The following is a 24,853-nucleotide window of genomic DNA, read 5'->3' on the forward strand; positions in this document are numbered from 1 at the left end:
CCAAGGGGCAGTTGGCGCTTTGGTTCCTCCTGGCTCTGACTCCCAGGACCAACACCAAGGAGAGGTCTGCTGCAAGATGCCTTCCCAGGCAGCAAAGCCTCAGGTTAGAAAGCACCCAGGAAATGCCACTGCCAGACTCCATCTTCCTGTACAAAACTTTATTTGACACAGTCTTGCTGCTGCTGGGTCTTGCATGGATGTGCTCCAGAGGAGGGAACAAAGAGCCCCCACAGGCTGCTCATGCTCAGCACCAGGCACAGAGCAAGGATCAACCCCAACCTAGGAGGCAAAGGTGGCCTGCAATGGCCAGCAGCACACAGTGACCACATCCCTTGGCCTGGGGTCTGCAAGCAGTGCAAGCAGAGGGGAGAGGAGCGTGGAGAGCTGCTGCAGCCCCTGTGCTGCCGCTGGGGCTCAGAGGCAGGGTGAGAGCCGTGGGTGCCAGCAGGGCTTGTGCCCCAGCACAGGAGCCGCGTGCAGGGCAGAGCCCAGGGGCTGCAAGGGGCCTGGCCCCTGCTTGCAGCATCCCAGCTCTCCTCCAGCAGCAGGGAGGAACACGGGGCAGCCCCTGGCCCCACTGTCCCTCATTCCTGTGCTGCTCCTGCAGGACCAAGGAGAGGTGATGCAGGAGTGTCTGGAGAAGGGCAGGAGCCCCCCAGGGCTGGGGACAGGGTCTGGGGGGTGCTGTCCCTCAGGAACAGCTGAATTTTCTCTGTCCATAGCCAGAACCAGGGGCGGATGCTCTCCCCGTTGAAGGAGGCTTCTGTGAAAGTGAAGATCTCGACCCCATTGTCAGCATTGATAAAAGACACCTGCCCCTGGGTACAGTCCAGACAGACCCAGATCCTTGTGGGGACAGGGGACAGGGACAAGTGAGTGGGAGGAGATGTGAGAGATATGAGCTGTCCTTCATCGTACTGCACAGCCCAGATCCCTTCTTCAGGGCTCCTTTTGAAATACCCCTTCCTCTCTAGAGATTCCCTGGCCACCCCCACAGCCCACCGTGAATACTTTACCCACTCTCCCTCCACCTCCACCAACCAGCAGTGCCTCCCCTCTCTGAACTCCTCACGGCCCAGCACGCAGCCCCAGTAGTCAAATCTCTCTGGTATGTCAGGCACCTGCTGCCATTCCCTTTCCCATCTCACACTGCAGTTGTCCTGAGAAACAACAAGCAGGGGATGAGCCGTGTCTGGATCCAGGGTCACCTTCACTGCAGGGAGAGAAGGAGCCAGGCCATCAGGGGCAGAGCTCAGCCCTGGGCAGGCTTTCCCCAGCTTGGGGCCAGGAGCTGCCCCATGGGGCAGGAGATGGGGCACCTCTTAGCTCCTGAACATGCCCCACCAGGGGTAGGAGGAGCACTGCAGAGGGCAACCCAGTGCACACCTACCTCTATTATGAGGCAGGAGAGACCTTCTCCATGCTGGAAGGAGAGGGGAGAGCTGGTCACAGCCCACAGCTGGTACCCAGTGGGTGTGGGCAGGGCGAGGGGCCAGCCCTGGGCTGCTCTGTCCCAGCTGCCCACCCTCCCCTGCACATTGCCTTGGTGTTGCCCTTGGGTCTGAACACCTGGAGACTTACCCAGTTCTGCAGCTTGTTCATCTACAAACGAAAGAGAAAGGCAGTGCATTGATGAGAGGAGTCAGTTTCTCAACAATGACTGCTACAAACCAAGGACTTCTAATTCCTTCAGTTGGGGCGAGGAGGAGAGACTCACCCAGTCTTGCATCTTTTTCCTCTGGAAAAGAAAAACATAAGGAATGCATGATCAGAGGAAAAAAACTTCTCACCCAATGTCTACACTTCAAATTCTTCCAGTTCAGGGATCATAGAATCATAGAATCATAGAATATCCTGAGTTGGAAGGGACCCTTAAGGATCATCAAGTCCAACTCTTGACACCGCACAGGTCTACCCAAAAGTTCAGACCATGTGACTAAGTGCACAGCCCAATCTCTTCTTAAATTCAGACAGGCTCGGTGCAGTGACCACTTCCCTGGGGAGCCTGTTCCAGTGTGCAACCACCCTCTCTGTGAAGAACCCCCTCCTGATGTCAAGCCTAAATTTCCCCTGCCTCAGCTTAACCCCGTTCCTGCGGGTCCTGTCACTGGTGTTAATGGAGAAAAAGTCTCCTGCCTCTCGACACCCCCTTACAAGGAAGTTGTAAACTGCGATGAGGTCTCCCCTCAGCCTCCTCTTCTCCAGGCTGAACAGGCCCAGTGCCCTCAGCCGTTCCTCGTACGTCTTCCCCTCCAGGCCTTTCACCATCTTCGTAGCCCTCCTCTGGACACTCTCCAACAGTTTCATGTCCTTTTTATACTGTGGTGCCCAGAACTGCACACAGTACTAGAGGTGAGGCCTCACCAGCGCAGAGTAGAGCGGGACAATCACCTCCCTCGACCTACTAGCGATGCCGTGCTTGATGCACCCCAGGACACGGTTGGCCCTCCTGGCTGCCAGGGCACACTGTCGGCTCATATTCAACTTGCTGTCTACCACGACCCCCAGATCCCTCTCTTCTAGGCTGCTCTCCAGCGTCTCATCGCCCACTCTGTACGTGCAGCCAGGGTTTCCCCGTCCCAGGTGCAGGACCCGGCACTTGCTCTTATTGAACTTCATGCGGTTGGCGATCGCCCAGCTCTCCAACCTATCCAGATCCCTCTGCAAGGCCTTTCCACTCTCATTCGAGTCCACAACTCCTCCAAGTTTGGTGTCATCAGCAAACTTGCTCAAAATGCCTTCTATTCCTACATCCAGATCGTTTATAAAAATATTGAAAAGTACCGGCCCTAAAATGGAGCCTTGAGGGACCCCACTGGTGACTGCCCGCCAGCCTGACGCAGCCCCATTCACCATAACCCTTTGGGCCCTGCCCGTTAGCCAATTGCTCACCCATCGTATGATGTTTTTATTTAGCTGTATGGTGGACATTTTGTCCAGTAGGATCCTATGGGAAACCGTGTCAAAAGCCTTGCTGAAGTCCAAAAAAATCACATCAGCTGGTTTCCCTTGGTCCACCATACGGGTGATCTTATCATAAAAGGAAATCAGGTTAGTTAGGCAGGACCTACCCTTCACAAACCCATGCTGGCTGGGACCAATGACTGCTTTGTCCCCCAGGAGCCCCTCAATACGTTTGAGAACCATCTTCTCCATGATTTTACCAGGCACTGACATAAGACTGACAGGCCTGTAATTGCTAGGGTCTTCTTTCTGACCCTTCTTGAAAATCGGCACAACATTTGCCAGCTTCCAGTCTACCGGGACTGATAGAAGAGTTGTTTGTATGGGAGGGGGGGGAACGCTCTGCCCTCCCTGCTCACCCTGCCTGCATGGACTGCCGTGCCACTCCCTTCTGATGCACCATGCCCTGTTTGCCCACCTTGGTAGCTGTGTTCCTGGTCGTCACGCTCCCCAGGGGCTGCTTTTGAACAGCCTGAGAGGGGGCTCTGCTGGCTCTGCCAAAGCCTTGTCAGCCTCCGCGGTGAGGGCTGCTGGGTCCTGGCAGCTCCCACAAGTGGGCTTGATGCTGGAAAAATATAGCCCTGCCTGTCTGATCCCCTGCTCTGCTGCAGAAAGAGTTTGCTCTGGAGCTGATCACCTCGGCAAGATGTTGCACTTGCACCGGGCATTGCATGGGGGTGTTGCAGAGCACACTGCGTGAGGACGTCGCAGAGGGATGTTGCACGCAGCACTGCACAGCGCATTGCATTGCCCTTTGCAAGGGGATGTTGCGCAGAGCAATGCCTCTTGCAGGGTGTGGCACAGGGGTTTTACACAGGGCATTGCATGGGGATGTCACATGCAACATCGCATGGGACAATGCTTAGAGCTTTGAATGGGAGCATTTCATGGGAGAGTTGCACAGAACGTTGCATAGGGACGTCGCACAGGGCAGGGAAAGGGGCTCGCCCACCACTGACCCCATCCCCATCCTTGCTCCAGCGCAGCCCCAAGTCCGCATCATCCCCGCGGAGACGGGGAACGCCCGTGTGCCCGTGCGCCTCAGCTGCCATATCTGGGGCTTCTACCCCACCGAGGTGACCGTCATCTGGCTGCACAACGGGGACATCGTGGAGCCCGACGACTACAACCCCATCTCTACCATCCCCAACGGCGACTGGAGCTACCAGACGCAGGTGTCCCTGCTGGTGGCCCCGGTGGCAGGCGACACCTACACGTGCTCGGTGCAGCACGTCAGCCTGCAGGAGCCTCTCCTGGAGGACTGGAGTGAGTGGAGAGGTGCAGGACAGCACCCGGAGGCCGGTGGCCTTGGCTCCTTGCTGCCACTCACCCGGCCGTGTCCCCGCAGGTCCCGGACTGATGCCGGAGGTGACGATACTGGTGGTGGTGGCCACCGTGCTGCTGGTGCTGGGACTTGGCTTCTTTCTCACGGGCGTCTACCGCTTCAGGGCCAGGCCTCCCGCCCCGGGTCAGTGTCCGTGGAGAGCTGGGGCCGTGGTCAAGAGCGACAAGGACTCTGCTCATTCCTCTTCTTCCCCCCGCAGGTTACCCTACCCTCCCTGGAGACAACTACCCCACAGGTAACGATATCCCCATCCCCATCCACATCAGCGAGGGGCAAATCATCCCATCTCTCACCCTGTGTGTCCTCCCTTTCCCCAGGTAGCATCTGAGGACCCCCAGACGGACACCTCCTGGCACCGGCGGCTCCCGGTTGGCCCCATCTCAGACCCGATGCCGTGGTGCTGACAATAAAGATGCTACAAAAGCCTCGCTGGTGTCTGTGCAATGTTCTGGGGACAGGTCAGAAGCTCACACACTCCTACGGTGTCTCACCAAGAGGAGTGGGTGTGTGGGGGCCATGGCATGGGACCCCAAAGGGCCAAGCATGCCCTGGGGTGCCTCAGGCATGGCACTGCTGGCCGGCTGAAGGAAGGGATTGTTCCGCTCTGCTCGGCCTGCTGCGGCCTCTCCTCGAGCACTGCGTGCAGCTGTGGGCACCAAAGCAGATGAAGGGCGTGAAACTGTGCGAGAGCCTCCAAGGGAGGGCTACGAGGACGGCGAAGGCTCTGCGCGGCAAGGCGTGTGAGGAGACGGTCTGCTGCAAGACGCCTTCCCAGGCAGCAAGGCCTCAGGACACAAAGCACCCAGGAAATGCCACTGCCAGACTCCATCTTCCTGTACAAAACTTTATTTGCCACAGTCCTGCTGCTGCTGTGGCTTGATGTGCTCCAGAGGAAGGAACAAAGAGTCCCCACAGGCTGCTCATGCTCAGCACCAGTCGCATAGCAAAGATCAACCCTAAACTAGGAGGCAAAGGTGGCCTGCAATGGCCGGCAGCACACAGTGACCACATCCCTTGCCCTGGGGTCTGCAAGCAGTGCAAGCAGAGGGGAGAGGAGCGTGGAGAGCTGCTGCAGCCCCTGTGCTGCCCGCTGGGGCTCAGAGGCAGGGTGAGAGCCGTGGGTGCCAGCAGGGCTTGTGCCCCAGCACAGGAGCCGCGTGCAGGGCAGAGCCCAGGGGCTGCAAGGGGCCTGGCCCCTGCTTGCAGCATCCCAGCCCTCCTCCAGCAGCAGGGAGGAGCGCGGGGCAGCCCCTGGTCCCACTGCCCCTCATTCCTGCACTGCTCCTCCAGGACCAAGGAGAGGTGATGCAGTAGTGTCTGGAGAAGGGCAGGATTCCCCCAGGGCTGGGGATAGGGTCTGGGGGGTGCTGTCCCTCAGGCACAGCTGAGTTCCCCATGTCCATACCCAGAACCAGGGGCGGATGCTCTCCCCATTGAAGGAGGCTGCTGTGAAAGTGAAGATCTCGACCCCATTTTCAGCATTGATAAAAGACACCTGCCCCTGTGTACAGTCTAGACAGACACAGATCCTCATGGGGACAGGGGACAGGGACAAGGGAGTTGGAGGAGATGTGAGAAACATGAGCAGCCCTTTATAGTACTCCACAGCCCAGATCCCTCCTTCAGGGCTCATATTCATCCCTCTCTTTCTCTCCACAGAAGCCCTGGCCACCCCCATAGCCCACCCTAAATTCCCTTTCTGCTCTCTCTTCACCTCCACCAACCAGCAGTGCCTCCCCTCTCTGAACTCCTCATGGCCAAGCACGCAGTACCAATAGTCAAATCTCTCTGGTGTGTCAGGCACCTGCTGCCTTTTACTTTCGCATCTCACACTGCTCTTGTCCTGAGACACAACTAGCTGGGGATGAGCCGTGTCCGGATCCAGGGTCACCTTCACTGCAGGGACAGAAGGAGCCAGGCCATCAGGGCCAGAGCTCAGCCCTGGGCAGGCTTTCCCCAGCTCGGGGCCAGGAGCTGCCCCACGGGGCAGGAGATGGGGCACCTCTTGGCTCCTGAACATGCCCCACTAAAGGTAGGAGGAGCAGTGCAGAGGGCAATCCAATGCAAACCTACCTCGATTTTGAGGCAGCAGAAACTTTCTCCATGCTGGAAGGAGAGGGGAGAACTGGTCACAGCCCATGGCTGGTGCCCAGTGGGTGTGGGCAGGGTGAGGGGCCAGCCCTGGGCTGCTCTGTCCCAGCTGCCCACCCTCCCCTCACATTGCCTTAGCGTGGCCATGGGGCCCACGCTCTGTGATACTCACCCAGCTCTGCAGCTTGTTTCTCTGAAAAGGAAAGGAAAGTAATGTATGATGGGTATGAAAGTAATGCATGAGGGGAGAGTTGCTTAGCCCGTGGTCGACCCTGAACACATCCCATGACAGGGAAAAATTCTGTCTTAATCAGAGTTGGGATTAGAGAAATAGTCATTGTGGTCCAGCTTTGTACAATGCTCTTGTAAGCAGAACTGAAAGGACAGACACAAAAGTGCAACTTTTACCTTTGTGCCACTGAAGCCATTATGGAAGTGAATAAAGGATTGTTGGCGAATGTCCGTCTATCGAAAGCATCAGTGTAGAGCAGGGCAGCCCCGCAGCTCAGTCCCTGTCCCCATCTTGATCCCCGTTCCTTTCAGCCATCCCAGCCGTGTCCCGTAACCAGGGCAGCCCCAGCCCCAACACTCCCCACTCCCGCCCCAGGCTCCAGCTGCTCCTCCAGCACCCCCGAGCCACCAGCACACAAGCCCCCTGAGCCCACCTAGACCAGGCCCTCCCACAGGGACACCACTTCCCCAGGGGCTGGGGGTAGGGACTGCAAGGACTCACCCAGATCTCGCATCCGTGCCGCTGAAAAGCAAAGGCGGAGGAAGAGGTGGTGAGCAGAGCAGCTTGGTTGCTGGGTGGGAACATGTGCAGGGGGGCTGCGCCTTGCCACCAGCCCCACGCTGCAGCCATGCTCCCTGGCCTCCCACCCAAGATGATCCTAAGGCCTTTGGCATCCCCAGGAGAACATTCCCTTCCTCCTCCTATGCACCTCCCTGGGCCAGGGCTCAGCCCCTCTCCAGACACACGCGGGTCCCTGCAGAACACCTCCCTGCGCTCCATCCCTGCGCTGCCAGCTTACCTTGCTTTCGAAAGAGATAAACACCGAGGCCAATGGACACAGCCAAAAGCACGAGGACCAGAGCCAGAGCCACCATCCAGGGCTGGGCGTTGTGGAAGAAGGGAGCTGAGAAAAGGCACCAAGAAAAGGGCTGTATTTACATGGCTGGGATTAGAAGAGCAAGACCCAGACCTCTCGTGTGTTGGGACAAGTGCAGTGGCCAGGGACACCTCACTCTGGCTGTGCTATTTGTACCTGCGATGTGCAGGGATGATTCCCGCTCCTGCTGGAGGTGGCTGCTCCTTACCACGCAGGACAAGGGCCCCTCCACGCTCCCGGTCACGATGACGGCGCCTTCGATTTCAAAGAGCCCCTCCTGGTCCTGGGAATGTGTCTGGGAGACCGAGGGCAGGTGCTGCCCACGAGCATCCCTCCACAGCAGCTGCGGCAGCGGGTACCAGCCGGCCGATCGACACAGCACCCGGACGCCTCCGGCCTCGTAGTCCCCCAGGGAGAGGTGGAGGTCAGCGCCTGTGGCTAGGGGAAGAGCGCGTGTCTGGGGCTTGACTAGGGGAGGGTTTGAGTCCCGAGGCGAAGACCCCATCTGCTCCCATGCCAGACACAGCCCAGCACACCAACGGTCCACGGGGCTCAGGGACCAGGCAATCTATGCACTCACCCTCACCCCAAGACCAGCCTGGTAGGTGCCAGATCCAGAGAGCAGGGCTGCACAAATCCAGTTTCTCCAAATCACACAGAAAACAGATGTAGAATCATAGAATCATAGAATATCCTGACTTGGAAGGGACCCTTAAGGATCATCAAGTCCAACTCTTGACACCGCACAGGTCTACCCAGAAGTTTAGACCATGTGACTAAGTGCACAGTCCAATCTCTTCTTAAATTCAGACAGGCTCGGTGCAGGGACCACTTCCCTGGGGAGCCTGTTCCAGTGTGCAACCACCCTCTCTGTGAAGAACCCCCTCCTGATGTCAAGCCTAAATTTCCCCTGCCTCAGCTTAACCCCGTTGCCGCGGGTCCTGTCCAGCACCTCTAGGCAGCGTCTCTGCACCAAGCTGTGCTGGTTCAAGAAGCCTCGAGACATCCAGACAACGTCTCAGGTGTCCCCCAGCACAGAAAGCAAAAGTAAAGCAGATGTCCGGCTGCTCAGAGGACTCTGCGACTCTCCCTGTGTGCTGTTTGGTCCCATTGCTGACACAGCTGAAGGTGCTGCTCAGCAGCCTCTGCCTAGTGCCCTCACAATATTATGATTATTGTCTTCAAAGACACCAGTGAAAACTGACAAAACTATCCAGGCACCTCTCTGTCCAAATATTACCTCCACATCGATGGGCATGCTCCATGCTGTGAAACAGCTGGAACATTCATAGGACACGTAAACTCTGCCCTGGCAGCATCACCCCAGCCACTAACCTGACACCTCCAGATCCACAATGGTTTCAGCATAAGCATGACCATCTCCCACAGTGCAGAAGTACTGGCCATCATCAGAGGGTCTCAGCCCCATGATTCGCAAGTCCAGGCTTCCAGCTGAGAGACCATCTCTGGCCAATTCTGTCCTCCTGGCATATGCCCCCATCTGCTCCCTGTACAGGTCCTCTCCATGGCGGTAGTGGTGCACTGTCTCAGAGATATGGTCCCGGATCCACCTGACCTCCAGGGTGCGAGCATCGCGTTGAGGGGACAAGTGGCAGGGCAGCACGACATCCTGCCCCACGGTGGCAGTGAGAGGGTGTCCTGGTCCCACCACTCTGAGCTGGGCTGGTGTGAGAAACAATGTTGTGTTTTTTTTTTTTTTTTTTTTTTTTTCAGTAGAGAATTATTTTTCTGTATTTTAAGGTTTAGTCATAATAAGGAGAAATGCTAAGTAGATAAAGTGGACCATAGAAGGCCTCACTGTTCCAAAATAAGGTAGAAGCTTGAGAAAAACAGGATGAGCAGTGTGAGAACAGTAAAACAAATCACAAGTTCTCAAAACATAAGAAAGGAGAAATTAAAGTGTTGAAAAAAAAAAAAAAAAGAAGAAAAATTATACAAATATTGGTATAGAGGAGTGTTGAGTAGCTTGTGAACCTGTAGTACTCAGCTAATGAGCAAACAGGGGAGGTGATCAGGCGTCAGGTAATAGGGAATAAAAGGTTATGATTTGTTTACTAAAATGTGCTCCTGATTGGCAGGACTGTTGCAATCGTGAATAAAATAGCTTCAGAGAAGATCCAGTCTGAAGAAAATTATTTGAGTTGTTTCTCACACTGGGCAATGGAGAAGGGCACAGAGAGGAGGTAAGATTTTGGCATTGTAAATTTAGGGGAAGTGAGTGACAAAGGGCATGAGTTGGTGCATGAATTGGTGCGTGCTGCGTCCCCCGTGTCCCATGGGAAATGACCAGGGAAACAGGAGAGGGAGAGGGAGGACGTGCAGGAGAAGGAGGTGTGCTGGGAGTGGGAGCCCTCTCTGCAGCATTCGGGCGGGTGAAGGAGACACAGAAAGGGCAGGCAAGGCAGCAGCCATATTGCGTGAAAGAACCAAAGTGAAAGTGAAACCCAGCGCGGGCAAGCTGTGGGCTCGGGTCCCCCCTTTCCCACAGCCGCTCCCCTGCCCCACAGCAGCAAGTCTATCAGCCAGAGCAGGAGAGCACCCAGCAGCCCTGCAGGATCCTACCTGAGCCCAGCTGTAGGAGGAGCAGAGTGATGAGGGAAGTCAGGATGCCCCTGGCATGCCTGGTGAGACTGTGGCAGCCACAGTCCCAGGGGAGCCCCATCGGAGAGAGAGGTTTCCCAGGGGGCAGATGGACCCCGCAGGTGTTCTTCTCCAAGGGAACCCCAACAAAAGAGCGAGGTCCCTCACAGCACCCAACCATGCTGCAGGAAGCACAGGGCTACGCCCAACTTCACAAGCCTTGTCCCACTTCCTGGTTGCAATAATCCTCTAGGAGGAGCTGTGGCCCTGGAGCAGTGGGGACAAGTGTCTGGGGAGTTCTGCATGCCTGCCACTGAGATGCGGAAGACACTAAAACTGATCTGAATTAATATTTAGCTACATATATGGTAAAATATCCTGATTATTGGAGATGTAGATGAGAACCTAAAAATATCCTAGTTGTTGGGGATGGAGATGAGAACCTAATGAGAAGCAGATGTAAAAAGGACGATATAGCTCAACGCCAATGGATGAGGGAAGGACAAGCAAGTCGTTAGGGAAGGACGAACAACTTGTTGGCAGGAAGCAAGGGAAAGAGAAGCAAAAACCTCCTCAATACTGTCCAACGGAAGGTCAAAGTCCAGAAAGGTAAAAAGTGTGACCTCCTCTTCCTCTTTGCCTTCATCCTGAAAGACCCCTTCCCACAACCACCAGGCTACATTGCACAGACGCAACCTGGAGGAGCTAAGGGAGGGGAGTATGGAAATGAGCATTTGGAAGAGGTCCGCCTTTTCCGAGATGTTGTGGTTTAACCTATTCAGCTGCTAAACAGCACACAGCCGTTCGCTCATTCTCCACCCTCCTTCTCTGGGATCACGGAGAGAACCGTGAAGTGAAGCCTGTGGATTGAGATAAAGGCAGTTTATTAAGACAGGAAAATAATAATAACAACAACAAGAATAATAGTAGTACTACTACTAACAGTGTGTATGAAACAAGTGATGCACAATGCTCACCACCCACTGACCGATGCCCAGCCTAACCCTGAGCAGTCTGCTCCCCCCCCCGCGGCTAGCCACTCCTATATATTGTTTAGCATGATCCCAAATGATACGGAATACCCCTTTGGCCAGTTGGATTCAGCTGTCCTGGGTCTGTCCCCTCCCAGCTCCTGCTGCACCCCTAGCCTGCTCTCTGGCAGGACAGAGCGAGAACCTGAAACATCCTTGGCTTGGTGTAAGCACTGCTCTGCAACAATTAAAACATCAGCATGTTATCAGCACCCCAGGATACAGTTGGGCCTCCTGGCTGCTAGGGTACACTGCTGGCTCATGCTCAGCTTGCTGTCAACCACAACCCCCAGATCCCCCTCTTCAGGGCTGCTCTCCAGCGTCTCATCCCCCAATCTGCACGTATAGCCAGTGTTGCCCCATCCCAGCTGCAGGACCCAGCACTTGCTCTTGTTAAACTTCATGCAGTTGGTGATTGCCCAACTCTCCAATCTGTCCAGATCTCCCTGCAAGGGCTTTCCACCCTCAGCCGAGTCAACAACTCCTCCCAAGAGATGCCGTCCTTCCCAAACTGATCCTACATATGCTTCCCACAGGCAGCAGCTCTCTAACAACTGCCCCAGTATGGGTCTGTAGTATAGGGCACATCTGTCAGGAGCAAACTCTTCCAGTCTAGGTTGCCCATATATGACAGCTCCCCCCAGACTCCCATCTCCTGTGTGGGGTCCTCTCCATGAGCTGCAGCTACGGCCTGGGGCCTGCTTCTGCGGGGGCTCTCCATGGGCTGTAGCCTCCTCCAGGCCCCATCCTCCTGCTCCACTGGTGACTCCTCCATGGGCTGCAGTTTGGAGATCTGCTCCACCTGTACTCCCGCTCCACCCACTAACCGCCCCAGTCCCCTAAGGTCCCATTTGATAGCATTCAGGCTTCTCTCTTCAATGTCAGCACTGCCAGCCTGGACTATCAAAAGAGGATAGCAGTCCTGAGGCTTGGAGTCGACTTCCTCACCCTAGGCATCCTCCAGGATGCACTTTCTACCTCTTCATCAGGTACCAGTCTCTCAAGATCCAGGGCCTCAAAACTGTTTTCGAAGGTGGGGCTAGCTGGCGGTGGCTTCACATGCGATGTCGAGCAGGGACCTGTCTCCATTGCTCCTCAACTCCTAGGTCCCCTCCCTCTGCCTGAGAGCGACAGGGGAGGGGGTCCACCCCCATTTGGGGTGTCTCACCCCGGTATCTCTCCTTCAGGCCCCGCAGGGAGTTACCCCACCACTCTGTCTCCCGCTCACACTCCCTGATCGCCCTCAACCTCTCCACCTCCTCCTTGAGTTCTGCCACCAGGTGGACCAGGTCATCCACCTACCCGCACCTCACACTCACATAGTGCCACCTACATATGGCAGCAAGAGGCTCAGACGCTCCCTGCACTGGTGCATTTTTGAGCGGGCAGTCAGTCTGGGTGTGTACAGACTTGCTAGAGAGAGCACTGTGCCTGGTGGAGTACATTGTAGCCTAGCTAGTAGCACACTGCCCTTAGAGGAGGTGTTTGTACGGGCGGGGAGGAACGCTCTGCCCTCCCTGCTCGCCCTACTTGCGTGAATGGCCTGCCACTCCCTTCTTATGCGCCATGCCCTGTTCACAAACCATGGTCACCATATTCCCGGTCGTCACGCTCCCCAGGTGCTACTTTTGAATGGCCGGGCAGGGGGTGCTGCTGGCTCTGCCTACGCCTTGTCTTCCTCCGTGGTGAGGGCTGCTGGGTCCTGGCAGCTCCTTCAAGATGCTGTAAAATAATAGCCCTGCCTGTGGGATCCCCTGCTCTGCTGCAGAAAGAGTCTTCCCTGGATATGATCGCCTTGGCAAGATGTTGCACCGGGCATTGCATGGGGGTGTTGCAGAGCATACTGTGTGAGGACGTCGCAGGGGGATGTTGCAAGGAGTACTGCACAGCACATTGCATTGCCCTTTGCAAGGGGATGTGGCACAGAGCAATGCCTCTTACAGGGTGTGGCACAGGGGCACTGCACAGGGCATCGCATGGGGATGTCGCATGGGGAGTGAGTGGAGAGGAGCGGGACCGCACCTGGAGGCCGGCGGTCTTGGCTCCTTGCTGCCACTCACCCAGCTGTGTCCCTGCAGGTCCTGGTCTGATGCCAGAGTTGACCATAATGGTGGCCACCGTGCTGATGGTGCCGGGACTTGGCTTATTTCTCGCCGGCGTCTACCGCTTCAGGGCCAGGGTTCCCGCCCTGGGTGAGTGGCCGGGGGAGCTGGGGCCGTGGTCAAGGATGACGAGGACTCTGCTCACTCCTCTTCTCCCCCCCGCAGGTTACACTCCCCTCCCTGGAGACAACTACCACACAGGTACCCTGTCCCCATCCCCATAGCCATCGGCGAGGGGTAAATCACCCCATCTCTCACCCTGTGTGTCCCCCCCTTCCCCAGGCAGCATCTGAGGACTCCAGACGGACACCTCCCAGCACCGGCGGCTCCCGGTTGGCCCCATCTCCTACAATAAAGATGTTCCCCCCGCTGGTGTCTCTGCAGTGTTCTGGGCATAGAGCAGAGGCTCACACACTCCTACGGTGTCTCACTAAGAGGAGTGGGTGTGTGGGGGCCATGGCATGGGACCCCAAAGGGCCAAGCGTGCCCTGGGGTGCCTCAGGCATGGCACAGCTGGCCAGCCGAGGGAAGGGATCGTCCCACTCTGCTCAGCCTGCTATGGCCTTGCCTTGAGCACTGCATGCAGCTGTGGGCACTGCAGCAGACGAAGGGCATGAAACTGTGCGAGAGCCTCCAAGGGAGGGCTACGAGGAAGGCGAAGGCTCTGCAGGGCAAGGCGTGTGAGGAGACGGTCTGCTGCAAGACACCTTCCCAGGCAGCAAGGCCTCAGGACACAAAGCACCCAGGAAATGCCACTGCAAGACTCCATCTTCCTGTACAAAACTTTATTTGCCACAGTCCTGTTGCTGCTGGGTCTTAGATAGATATACTCCAGAGGAGGGAACAAAGAGCCCCCACAGGCTGCTCATGCTCAGCACCAGGCACAGAGCAAGGATCAACCCTGACCTAGGAGTCAAAGGTGGCCTGCAATGGCCAGTAGCACACAGTGACCACATCCCTTGTCCTGGGGTCTGCAAGCAGTGCAAGCAGAGGGGAGAGGAGCGTGGAGAGCTGCTGCAGCCCCTGTGCTGCCCGCTGGGGTCAGAGGCAGGGTGAGACCCGTGGGTGCCAGCAGGGTTGGTGCCCCAGCACAGGAGCCGCGTGCAGGGCAGAGCCCAGGGGCTGCAAGGGGCCTGGCCCCTGCTTGCAGCATCCCAGCCCTCCTCCAGCAGTAGGGAGGAACATAGGGCAGCCCCTGGCCCCACTGCTCTTCATGCCTGTGCTGCTCCAGTAGGACCAAGGAGAGGTGATGCAGGAGTGGCTGGAGAAGGGCAGGAGCCCCCCAGGGCTGGGGACAGGGTCTGGGGGGTGCTGTCCCTCAGGAACAGCTGAATTTTCTCTGTCCATAGCCAGAACCAGGGGCGGATGCTCTCCCCGTTGAAGGAGGCTTCTGTGAAAGTGAAGATCTCGACCCCATTGTCAGCATTGATAAAAGACACCTGCCCCTGGGTACAGTCGAGACAAACCCAGATCCTCGTGGGGATAGGGGACAGGGACAAGGGGGTGGGATCCCATGTGAGAGACTTGAGCTGCCCGTCATAGTACTGCACAACCCAGATACCGTTTCTAGGGCTTATTTTGTTCCACTTCTTTCTCTCCACAGAAGCCCTGGCCACCCCCACAGCCCACCAAGCATACTTTAGCGACTCCCCCTCTACCTCCACCAACCAGCAGTGCCTCCCCTCTCTGAAATCCTCACGGCCCAGCACGCAGCAACTATCGTCAAATCTCTCTGGTGTGTCAGGAACCTGCTGCCATTCAATTTCCCGTCTCACACTGCTGTTGTCCTGAGATACAACAAGCCAGGGATGAGCCGTGTCTGGATCCAGGGTCACCTTCAGTGCAGGGACAGAAGGAACCAGGCCATCAGGGGCAGAGCTCAGCCCTGGGCAGGCTTTCCCCAGCTCGGAGCCAGGAGCTGCCCCATGGGGCAGGAGATGGGGCACCTCTTGGCTCCTGAACATGCCCCACCAGGGGCAGGAGAAGCACTTCAGCGGGTAACCCAATGCACACCTACCTGTATTGTGAGGCAGCAGAAACTTTCTCCATGCTGGAAGGAGAGGGGAGAGCTGGTCACAGCCCATGGCTGGTGCCCAGTGGGTGTGGGCAGGGTGAGGGGCCAGCCCTGGGCTTCTCTGTCCCAGCTGCCCACCCTCCCCTGCACATTGCCTTGGTGTTGCCCTTGGGTCTGAACACTGGGAGACTTACCCAGCTCTGCAGCTTGTTTCTCTACAAATCAAAGAGAAAATGAAAAGCAATGCATCGATGAGAGGAGTCAGTTTCTCAACAATGACTGCTACAAACCAAAGACCCCCTAATTCCTTCAGTTGGGGTGAGGAAGAGAAACTCACCCAGTCTTGCATCTTTTTCCTCTGGAAAAGAAAAGCATAAGGAATGCATGATCAGAGGGAAAAAACTTCTAAACCACTGTCTACACTTCAAATTCTTCCAGTTCAGGGATGGACACTCACCTATCTCTGCAGCTTGTTTCCCTGGAAAAGAAAAAGAAAGAGAAAAGCAATGTATGGTCAGAGGGGAGTATGCCTGTGGGAAGACACCCAATGCCTTCTCTTTGGGGAAGGAGACTTACCCAGCTTTGCATCCTTTTTCTCTGCTACAGAAAAGCAAAAGGAATGAATGGTCAGAGTGGAAAGACTTTCACCCCGTTTCTGCTTCCATGGCTAGACCCCAAATTCTTTTGCTTTCGTCCATGAGCTCAGACCACCCTGCTCCATGACTTGTAGTGACCAGACTAACAAAGACCAAGGCCCAGCATTTTGCAAGACTTTTAGCAGTAAGGACAGACACTTGTGCAGCTCTCTGCACCATGCCACCAAAACACAAGTGGAAGTGAATGGGGATGGATGGAGGACGTCCCTGTCCAGAAGCATCAGTGCTGAGCGCGGCAGCCCCACAGCTAGCTCCCTGTCCCCACCTTGATCCCCGTTCCTTTCAGCCATCCCGGCCCTGTCCCGTGCCCAGGGCAGCCCCAGCCCCAGCACTCCCCACTCCCACCCCAGGCTCCAGCTGCTCCTCCAGCACCCCCGAGCCACCAGCACACAAGCCCCCAGAGCCCACCCAGACCAGGCCCTCCTGCAGGGACAACACCAGTTCCCCAGGGGCTGGGGGTAGGGACTGCAAGGACTGACCCAGCTCTCGGCTCTGTGCTGCTGAAAATCAAAGGTGGAGGAACAGGTGGTGAGCAGAGCAGCTTGGTTGCTGGGTGGGAACATGTGGAGGGGGGCTGCGCCTTGCCACCAGCCCCACGCTGCAGCCATGCTCCCTGGCCTCCCACCCAAGACGATCCTAAGGCCTTTGGCATCCCCAGGAAAATATTCCCTTCCTCCTCATATGCACCTCCCTGGGCCAGGGCTCAGCCCCGCTCCACACCCAGGGGGTTCCCTGCAGAACACCTCCCTCTGCTCCATCCCTGCACTGCCAGATTACCTTGCTTTCGAAAGAGATAAACACCGAGGCCAATGGACACAGCCAAAAGCACGAGGACCAGAGCCAGAGCCACCCTCCAGGGCTGGGCGTTGTGGAAGAAGGGAGCTGAGAAAAGGCACCAAGAAAAGGGCTGTATTTACATGGCTGGGATTAGAAGAGCAAGACCCAGACCTCTCGTGTGTTGGGACAAGTGCAGTGGCCAGGGACACCTCACTCTGGCTGTGCTATTTGTACCTGCGATGTGCAGGGATGATTCCCGCTCCTGCTGGAGGTGGCTGCTCCTGACCACGCAGGACAAGGGCCCCTCCACGCTCCCGGTCACGATGACGGCGCCTTTGATTTGAAAGAGCCCCTCCTGGTCCTGGGAATGTGTCTGGGAGACCGAGGGCAGGTGCTGCCCGCGAGCGTCCCTCCACAGCAGCTGCGGCAGCGGGTACCAGCCGGCCGATCGACACAGCACCCGGACGCCTCCGGCCTCGTAGCCCCCCAGGGAGAGGTGGGGGTCAGCGCCTGTGGCTAGGGGAAGAGCGCGTGTCTGGTGCTTGACTTGGGGAGGGATTCAGTTCCAAGGCAAAACCCCATCTGCACCCATGACATACACATCCCAGAGCAATCATGGTCCATGGGACTCTTTGGACTGGTGCTCAAAGGAGCCACCATCATCCTAAAGTATCCTGGCTTGTGCAGAACCCAGAGAGCAGGGCTGCACAAAGCCAGTGACCTCAAATCACACAGAAAACCCAGGTGTCAAGCTTCAGCACATCCAGGCAGTGTCTCTGCACCAAGCAGTGCTGGTTCAAGAAGCTCCGAGTTTTCCTGACAACGTCTCAGGTCTCCCCCAGCATGGAAAGCAAAAGTAAAGCAGACGCCCGTCTGCTCAGAGGACTCTCAGATTCTCCCTGTGTGCTGTTTGGTCCCATTGCTGACACAGCTGAAGGTGCTGCTCAGCAGCCTCTGCCTAGTGCCCTCACAATATTATGATTATTGTCTTCAAAGACACCAGTGAAAACTGACAAAACTATCCAGGGAGCTCTCTCCCCAAATATTACCTCCACATCCATGGGCATGCTCCATGCTGTGAAACAGCTGGAACATTCATAGGACACGTAAACTCTGCCCTGGCAGCATCACCCCAGCCTCTAACCTGACACCTCCAGATCCACAATGGCTTCGTCATAAACATCAGCATCTCCCACAGTGCAGACGTACTGGCCATCATCAGAGGGTCTCAGTCCTGTGATTCGTAAGTGCAGACTGCCAGCTGAGAGACCATCTCTGACCAGCTATGTCCTCCCAACATATGCCTCCATCTGCTCCCCGTACAGGTCCTGTCCATTGCGGTAGTGGTGCACTGTCTCAGAAATATGGTCCCGGATCCACCTGACCTCCAAGGTGCGAGCATCGCGTTGAGGGGACAAGTGGCAGGGCAGCATGACATCCTGCCCCACGGTGGCAGTGACGGGGTGTCCTGGTCCCACCACTCTGAGCTGGGCTGGTGTGAGAAACAATGTTGTGTTTTTGCAGCAGAGAATTATTTTTCTGTATTCCAAGGTAATTGTGTAGTCATAATAAGGAGAAATGCTAAGGAGATAAGTGGACCGTAGAAGGCCTCACTGTTCCAAAATAAGGTAGAAGCTTGAGAAAAACAGTATGAGCAGTGTGAGAACAGGAAAGCAAAGATCAAAAGTTCTCAAAACATAAGAAAGGAGAAATTAAAGGGTTGAAAAAAAAAAAAGAAGAATTGCACATATATAGTATAGAGGAGCATCGAGTAGCTTGTGAACCTGTAGTACTCAGCAAATGAGGAAACAGGGGAGGTGATCAGGCGTCAGGTAATAGGGAATAAAAGGTTAGGATTTGTTTACTAAAATGTTCTCCTGATTGACAGGACCATTGCAATCATGAATAAATTAGCTTCAGAGAAGATCCAGTCTGAAGAAAATTATTTGAGATGTTTCTGACACTGGGCAATGGAGAAGGGCACAGAGAGGAGGTAAGATTTTGGCATCGTAAATTTAGGGGAAGTGAGTGATAAAGGGCATGAGTTGATGCATGAATTGGTGCGTGCTGCGTCCCCCGTGTCCCATGGGAAATGACCGGGGAAACAGGAGAGGGAGAGGGAGGACGTGCAGGAGAAGGAGGTGTGCTGGGAGTGGGAGCCCTCTCTGCAGCATTCAGGTGGGTGAAGGAGACACAGAAAGGCAGGCAAGACAGCGCCCGTATTGTGTGAAAGAACCAAAGTGAAAGTGAAACCCAGCATGGGCGAGCTGTGTTTCAGTCCCTCTGTCCCGCAGCTGCTCCCCTGCCCCACAGAAGCACGACTCTCAGGCAAAGGGGGAGAGCCCCCAGCAGCCCCGCAGGATCCTACCTGAGCCCAGCTGTAGGAGGAGCAGAGTGAAGAGGGAAGTCAGGATGCCCCTGGCATGCCTGGTGAGACTGGGGCAGCCACAGCCCCAGGGGAGCCCCATCTCAGAGGGAGGTTCCCCAGGGGGCAGATGGCCCCCGCAGGTCTTCTTCTCCAACGGAGCCCCACAAAAAGAGAGAGCTCCCTCACAGCACCCAACCATGCTGCAGGAAGCACAGGGCTACGCCCAACTTCACAAGCCTTTTCCTACATCTTGGCTGCAATAATTGTCTAGGAGGAGCTGTGGCCCTGGAGCAGTGGGGACAAGTGTCTGAGGAGTTCTGCATGCCTGGCACTGAGATGCGGAAGACACTAAAACTGATCTGAATTAATATTTAGCTACATATATGGTAAAATATCCTGATTATTGGAGATGTAGGTGAGAACCTAAAAATATCCTGATTGTTGGGGATGGAGATGAGAACCTAATGAGAAGCAGATGTAAAAAGTAAGATATCGCTCAAGGGCAACGGATGAGGGAAGGACAAAAAAGTCCTTAGGGAAGAACAAACAACTTGTTGGCAGGAAGCGAGGGAAAGATAAGCAAAAAACTCCTCAATACTGTCCAACAGAAGGTCAAAGTCCAGAAAGGTAAAAAGTTTGACCTCCTCTTCCTCTTTGCCTCCATTCTGAAAGACCCCTGCCCACAACCACCAGGCTACATTGTGCAGACGCAAGCTGGAGGAGCTAAGGATGGGGATATGGAAATGAGTACTTGGAAGAGGTCCACCTTGTCAGAGATGTTGTGGTTTAACCCATTCGGCAGCTAAACACCACACAGCCGTTCGCTCACTCTTCACCTTCTTTCTCTGGGATCAGGAAAAAGCCTCACAGGGCCCAGTCCTCATGTCTGCTGTGACTGCGAGACAGTCTTTTGGGAGACCATGACCCTCCGCAGGCGCCAGCACATCCACATGGGTGAGAAGGCCATCCATCCTAGAACTTGAGTTGCGTTGCTGCTCGTGCCTTCAACTCCGAGCATAACTTTTACTGTTCCTCCTAAACAACCTTCTTAAGATGATTTGTGTGAATTGAGGAGGACCAGGCATGCAGCTGTTGGTCGTGGCACAGCTTCTTGTAGTGCTTAGGAAAAGCAGTGGTGAGTGAGTCCCCAGTCCCAGGATGGCTTTGGGGATGGTGGGAGCCCAGTGGGATGGAGGACGATGGTGTTTTGAGGATGGTGAGACCCGATGTGGTTGGAGGTGGATGCTGGGGTTTGGGCACAGCTCAGATTGGCTTGTGAATTGAGAACCAGATGGAGGAGAGCTTCTGTGTCTCCTCATTGTGTAGCTGGGTTGAGAGATTCTTCTTAGCTTCCCACCTTCATATATTGAAACCTTGAAAGAGGCCAAAGGAGTCCTGCAGCCACGGAGGCTCAATCTCACTGAGGTTCGGTCTTCTTGGATCACCCACTTCTATTGGATGCGGTGCCTTCCAAACACACGTTTCTTCTCTGGTTTACCCACCATGTCTGCTCTTGATTTTAATGCTGCAATATTGAAAATACACCCCAACAAAATTGGCTCGAGAGTGACTGCCTTTTCCATGCTTGCTTTAAAATGAGGTGCAATGAAGTGGAATTGGCTTGTGGGAGTGCAGAGTTATTGATTGCTGAGAGTTGGGGGAAGCTGGGGTGGTGCTATGGCTCCTGCAAGCCCATCTCATGAAGAATTTGGGTGCTGGGAGGTGAAACATGAGCAGAGCAGGTTGGTTGTTGGCGCAGGGAGGTGGCTTGCACAGACCTTATGGAGAGCTTCAAGTCTGAGGCCATCTGCTGTGTATTCTTGGAGGACTTCCAAGAGCTCATGCTGACCCCGTGGGCACAGCCGGGGAACTGAAAACCGGGAGGAGCAGGGGACTGCTGCAGCTGCACTCCACCCACCTCACCACCCAGCTCAACAATGACAGCACCTGGGTGCAGCGCATTGAGGCTCGGCACCAGGCCTGCAGTAACCTGGCCCTGCACTACTGGGACTGGACAGAGCTGAGGTGCAGTGAGCCCCTGGGGGGGCTTAGCATGGGGCTGTGGTGTGGAGGTATTTCAGGAGAATTTTGCCTGGGTTGTTACGCAGGAATGTTGCAGAGCATGTTGCATGGGCATAATGCATGGCGAGCATTGTGTGGGGCTGTTGCAGAGCATGTTCCATGGGGATGTTGCATGGAGAAAAGTAGAGGAATGTTGCAAAGGGCATTGCATGAAGGTGTTGCAGAGCTTGTTGCATGGGGGCATTGCACAGGGGTTTGCGGAGCATGTTGCATGGGATAGTTGCACAGGGGTGTTCAGTGGCGGAGTGCATTGCACAGGGGTGTTGTAGACCATGTTGCAAGATGTGGCACTGGGCATTGCACGGGGCTGTTGAAGAGCACACTGCGTGAGGACATCGCAGAGGGATGTTGCACAGAGCACTGCACAGCGCATTGCATTGGGCATTGCAAGGGGATGTTGCAGAGAGGAATGCCTCTTGCAGATTGTGGCACAGGGGCGTTGCACAGGGCATCACATGGGGATGTCACACGTGATATCACACGGGACAATGACTAGAGCTTGCACAGGGCGTTGCATAGGGAAGTGGCATGGGGAAGTTGCGTGGAGCTTTGCATGGGAGCATTGCACAGCATTGCGTGGGGACATTGCATAGGGCAGGAAAAAGGGGCTCACCCACCACTGACCCCATCCCCATCCCTGCTCCAGCGCAGCCCCAAGTCCGCAAAATCCCCGCGGAGACGGGGAACGCCCGTGTGCCCGTGCGCCTCAGCTGCCACATCTGGGGCTTCTACCCCCTCGAGGTGACCGTCATCTGGCTGCACAACGGGGACATCGTGGAGCCCGACGACTACAACCCCATCTCCGGCATCCCCAACGGCGACTGGACCTACCAGACGCAGGTGTCCGTGCTGGTGGCCCTGGTGGCAGGCGACACCTACACGTGCTCGGTGCAGCACGTCAGCCTGCAGGAGCCTCTCCTGGAGGACTGGAGGGAGTGGAGAGGCGCAGGACCGCACCCGGAGCCCAGCGGTCTTGGCTCCTTGCTGCCACTCACGCGGCCGTGTCCCCGCAGGTCCCGGACTGATGCCGGAGGTGACGATACTGGTGGCGGTGGCCACCGTGCTGATGGTGCTGGGACTTGGCTTATTTCTCGCCGGCGTCTACCGCTTCAGGGCCAGGCCTCCTGGCCCGGGTGAGTGTCCGTGGAGAGCCGGGGCCGTGGTCAAGGGTGACGAGGACTCTGCTCACTCCTCTTCTTCCCCCCGCAGGTTACACTCCCCTCCCTGGAGACAACTACCCTGCAGGTAACGGTGTCCCCATCCCTGTCCACATCAGCGAGGGGCGTATCACCCCATCTCTCACCCTGTGTGTCCCACCCTTCCCCAGGCAGCATCTGAGGACCCCCAGATGGACACCTCCTGACACTGGCGGCTCCCAGTTGGCCCCATCTCAGACCCGATGCTGTGGTGCAGACAATAAAGATGCTCCACAACCCTCGCTGGTGTCTCTGCAGTGTTCTGGGGACAGGGCAGAGGCTCACATACTCCTACGGTGTCTCACCAAGAGGAGCGGCTGGGTGGGGGACATGGCATGGGACCCCAAAGGGCCAAGCGTGCCCTGGGGTGCCTCAAGCATCGCCCTGCTGGCCGGCCGAGAGAAAGGATGGTCCCGCTCTGCTCGGCCTGCTGCGGCCTCGCCTCGAGCACTGCGTGCATCTGTGGGCACCGCAGCAGACGAAGGGCGTGAAACTGTGCGAGAGCCTCCAAGGGAGGGCTACGAGGACGGCGAAGGCTCTGCAGGGCAAGGCGTGTGAGGAGACGGTCTGCTGCAAGATGCCTTCCCAGGCAGCAGGGCCTCAGGACACAAAGCACCCAGGAAATGCCAGTGCCAGACTCCATCTTCCTGTGCAAAACTTTATTTGCCACAGTCCTGCTGCTGCTGGGCCTTGGATACATATACACCAAAGAAAGGAAAAAAGAGCCCCCACAGGCTGCTCACACTCAGCACCAGGCACAGAGCAAGGATCAACCCCAACCTAGGAGGCAAAGGTGGCCTGCACTGGCCGGCAGCACACGGTGACCACATCCCTTGCCCTGGGGTCTGCAAGCAGTGCAAGCAGAGGGGAGAGGAGCGTGGAGAGCTGCTGCAGCCCCTGTGCTGCCCGCTGGGGCTCAGAGGCAGGGTGAGACCCATGGGTGCCAGCAGGGCTTGTGCCCCAGCACAGGAGCCACGTGCAGGGCAGAGCCCAGGGGCTGCAAGGGGCCTGGCCCCTGCTTGCAGCATCCCAGCCCTCCTCCAGCAGCAGGGAGGAAAGCAGGGCATCCCCTGGCCCCACTGCCCCTCATTCCTGTGCTGCTCCTGCAGGACCAAGAAGAGGTGTTTGAGGAGTGTCTGGAGAAGGACAGGAGCTCCCCAGGGCTGGGGACAGAGTCTTGGGGGTGCTGTCCCTCAGGCACAGCTGAATTCCCTGTGTCCCCAGAAAGAACCAGGGGCGGATGCTCTCCCCATTGAAGGAGGCTGCTGTGAAAGTGAAGATCTCGACCCCATTGTCAGCGTTGATAAAAGACACCTGCTGCTGGGTACAGTCCAGACAGACCCAGATCCTCGTGGGGACAGGGGACAGGGACAAGGGGGTGCGAGGAGATGTGAGAGACTTGAGCTGCCCCTCATAGTACTCCACAGCCCAGATCCCTGTTTCGGGGTTTTTGTCTATCCACTTCTTCCTCTCCACAGATGCCCTGGCCACCCCCACACCCCACCAAGAATACTTGTTCCACTCTCCATCCATTTCCACCTGCCAGCAATGTCTCCCTTCTCTGAACTCCTCACGGCCCAGCGCGCAGCACCAATAGTCAAATCTCTCTGGTGTGTCAGGAACCTGCTGCCGTTCAGTTTCCCGTCTCACACTGCTGTTGTCCTGAGACACAACAAGAATGGGATGAGCCGTGTCTGGATCCAGGGTCACCTTCACTGCAGGGACAGAAGGAGCCAGGCCATCAGGGGCAGAACTCAGCCCTGGGCAGGCTTTCCCCAGCTTGGGGCCAGGAGCTGCCCCACGGGGCAGGAGATGGGGCACCTCTTGGCTCCTGAACATGCCCCACCAAGGGCAGGAGAAGCACCCCGGAGGGTAACCCAGTGCACACCTACCTGTATTGTGAGGCAGCAGAAACCTTCTCCATGCTGGAAGGAGAGGGGAGAGCTGGTCACAGCCCATGGCTGGTGCCCAGTGGGTGTGGGCAGGGTGAGGGGCCAGCCCTGGGCTTCTCTGTCCCAGCTGCCCACCCTCCCCTGCACATCGCCTTGGTGTTGCCCTTGGGTCTGAACACCAGGAGACTTACCCAGCTCTGCAGCTTGTTTCTCTACAAATGAAAGGAAAAAGGAAAACATGAGAAGGAGGCCCTGTTTCTGATTCCATACCTCTCGCTATGATGCCTTTTTTTTTCGTTGTTTTTTTCTGTTTGGAGAGTGAGACTTACCGAGCTCTGCAGCTTGTTCATCTACAAACAAAATAGAAAAGCAATGCATCAATGAGAGGAGTCAGTTTCTCAACAATGAATGCTACAAACCAAAGACCCCCAATTCCTACAGTTGGGGGGAGGAAGAGAGACTCACCCAGCCTTGTATCTTTTTCCTCTGGAAAAGAAAAGCATAAGGAATGCATGATAAGATTTCTCACCCACTGTCTATGCAGAAAATTCTTTCAGGTTAGGGATGGACACTCACTCATCTCTGCAGCTTGTTTCCCTGGAAAAGAAAAAGAAAAACAAAAGCA

General features: G+C 56.2%; 4 protein-coding genes across 12 annotated transcripts in view; 2 read left to right on the top strand and 2 right to left on the bottom strand.

The window, feature by feature from the left end:
• LOC137846173 (butyrophilin subfamily 3 member A1-like) overlaps positions 1-24,853 on the bottom strand; it is an 88,065-nt gene that overhangs the window by 45,968 nt on the left and 17,244 nt on the right. The window lies entirely within an intron of this gene.
• LOC137846289 (butyrophilin subfamily 3 member A2-like) overlaps positions 153-24,853 on the bottom strand; it is a 37,277-nt gene continuing 12,576 nt past the window's right edge. The window contains exons 2-6 of one of the 9 annotated variants that reach the window (XM_068664178.1): positions 24,805-24,825; positions 24,558-24,714; positions 24,420-24,440; positions 24,229-24,261; positions 22,901-24,051 (exon numbers count right to left, since the gene is read on the bottom strand). In XM_068664178.1, the coding sequence (XP_068520279.1) occupies positions 23,423-24,051; positions 24,229-24,261; positions 24,420-24,440; positions 24,558-24,606 (732 nt within the window). In that variant the 5' untranslated portion in view covers positions 24,607-24,714; positions 24,805-24,825 and the 3' untranslated portion in view covers positions 22,901-23,422. Of the gene's footprint in view, positions 1,214-5,022; positions 6,206-6,382; positions 6,940-15,260; positions 15,294-22,900; positions 24,052-24,228; positions 24,262-24,419; positions 24,441-24,557; positions 24,826-24,853 lie in introns of those variants that run through there. The other 8 variants (XM_068664177.1, XM_068664176.1, XM_068664175.1 and 5 more) reach the window with 8 other exon arrangements.
• LOC137846150 (HLA class II histocompatibility antigen, DM beta chain-like) lies at positions 3,852-4,630 on the top strand. The gene is made up of 3 exons (XM_068663854.1): positions 3,852-4,230; positions 4,313-4,544; positions 4,627-4,630. The coding sequence occupies exons 1-3, from the start codon at positions 3,852-3,854 to the stop codon at positions 4,628-4,630; spliced, it is 615 nt and encodes a 204-aa protein (XP_068519955.1).
• On the top strand, positions 19,133-22,894 carry LOC137846151 (uncharacterized). The gene is made up of 5 exons (XM_068663855.1): positions 19,133-19,473; positions 19,512-20,193; positions 20,885-21,130; positions 22,154-22,273; positions 22,350-22,894. Exons 2-5 carry the CDS (start codon positions 20,142-20,144, stop codon positions 22,892-22,894), a joined length of 963 nt encoding a protein of 320 aa, XP_068519956.1. The 5' UTR covers positions 19,133-19,473; positions 19,512-20,141.

This window comes from Anas acuta, chromosome 31 (genome assembly GCF_963932015.1).
Source record: "Anas acuta chromosome 31, bAnaAcu1.1, whole genome shotgun sequence".
Lineage (NCBI taxonomy): Eukaryota > Metazoa > Chordata > Aves > Anseriformes > Anatidae > Anas > Anas acuta.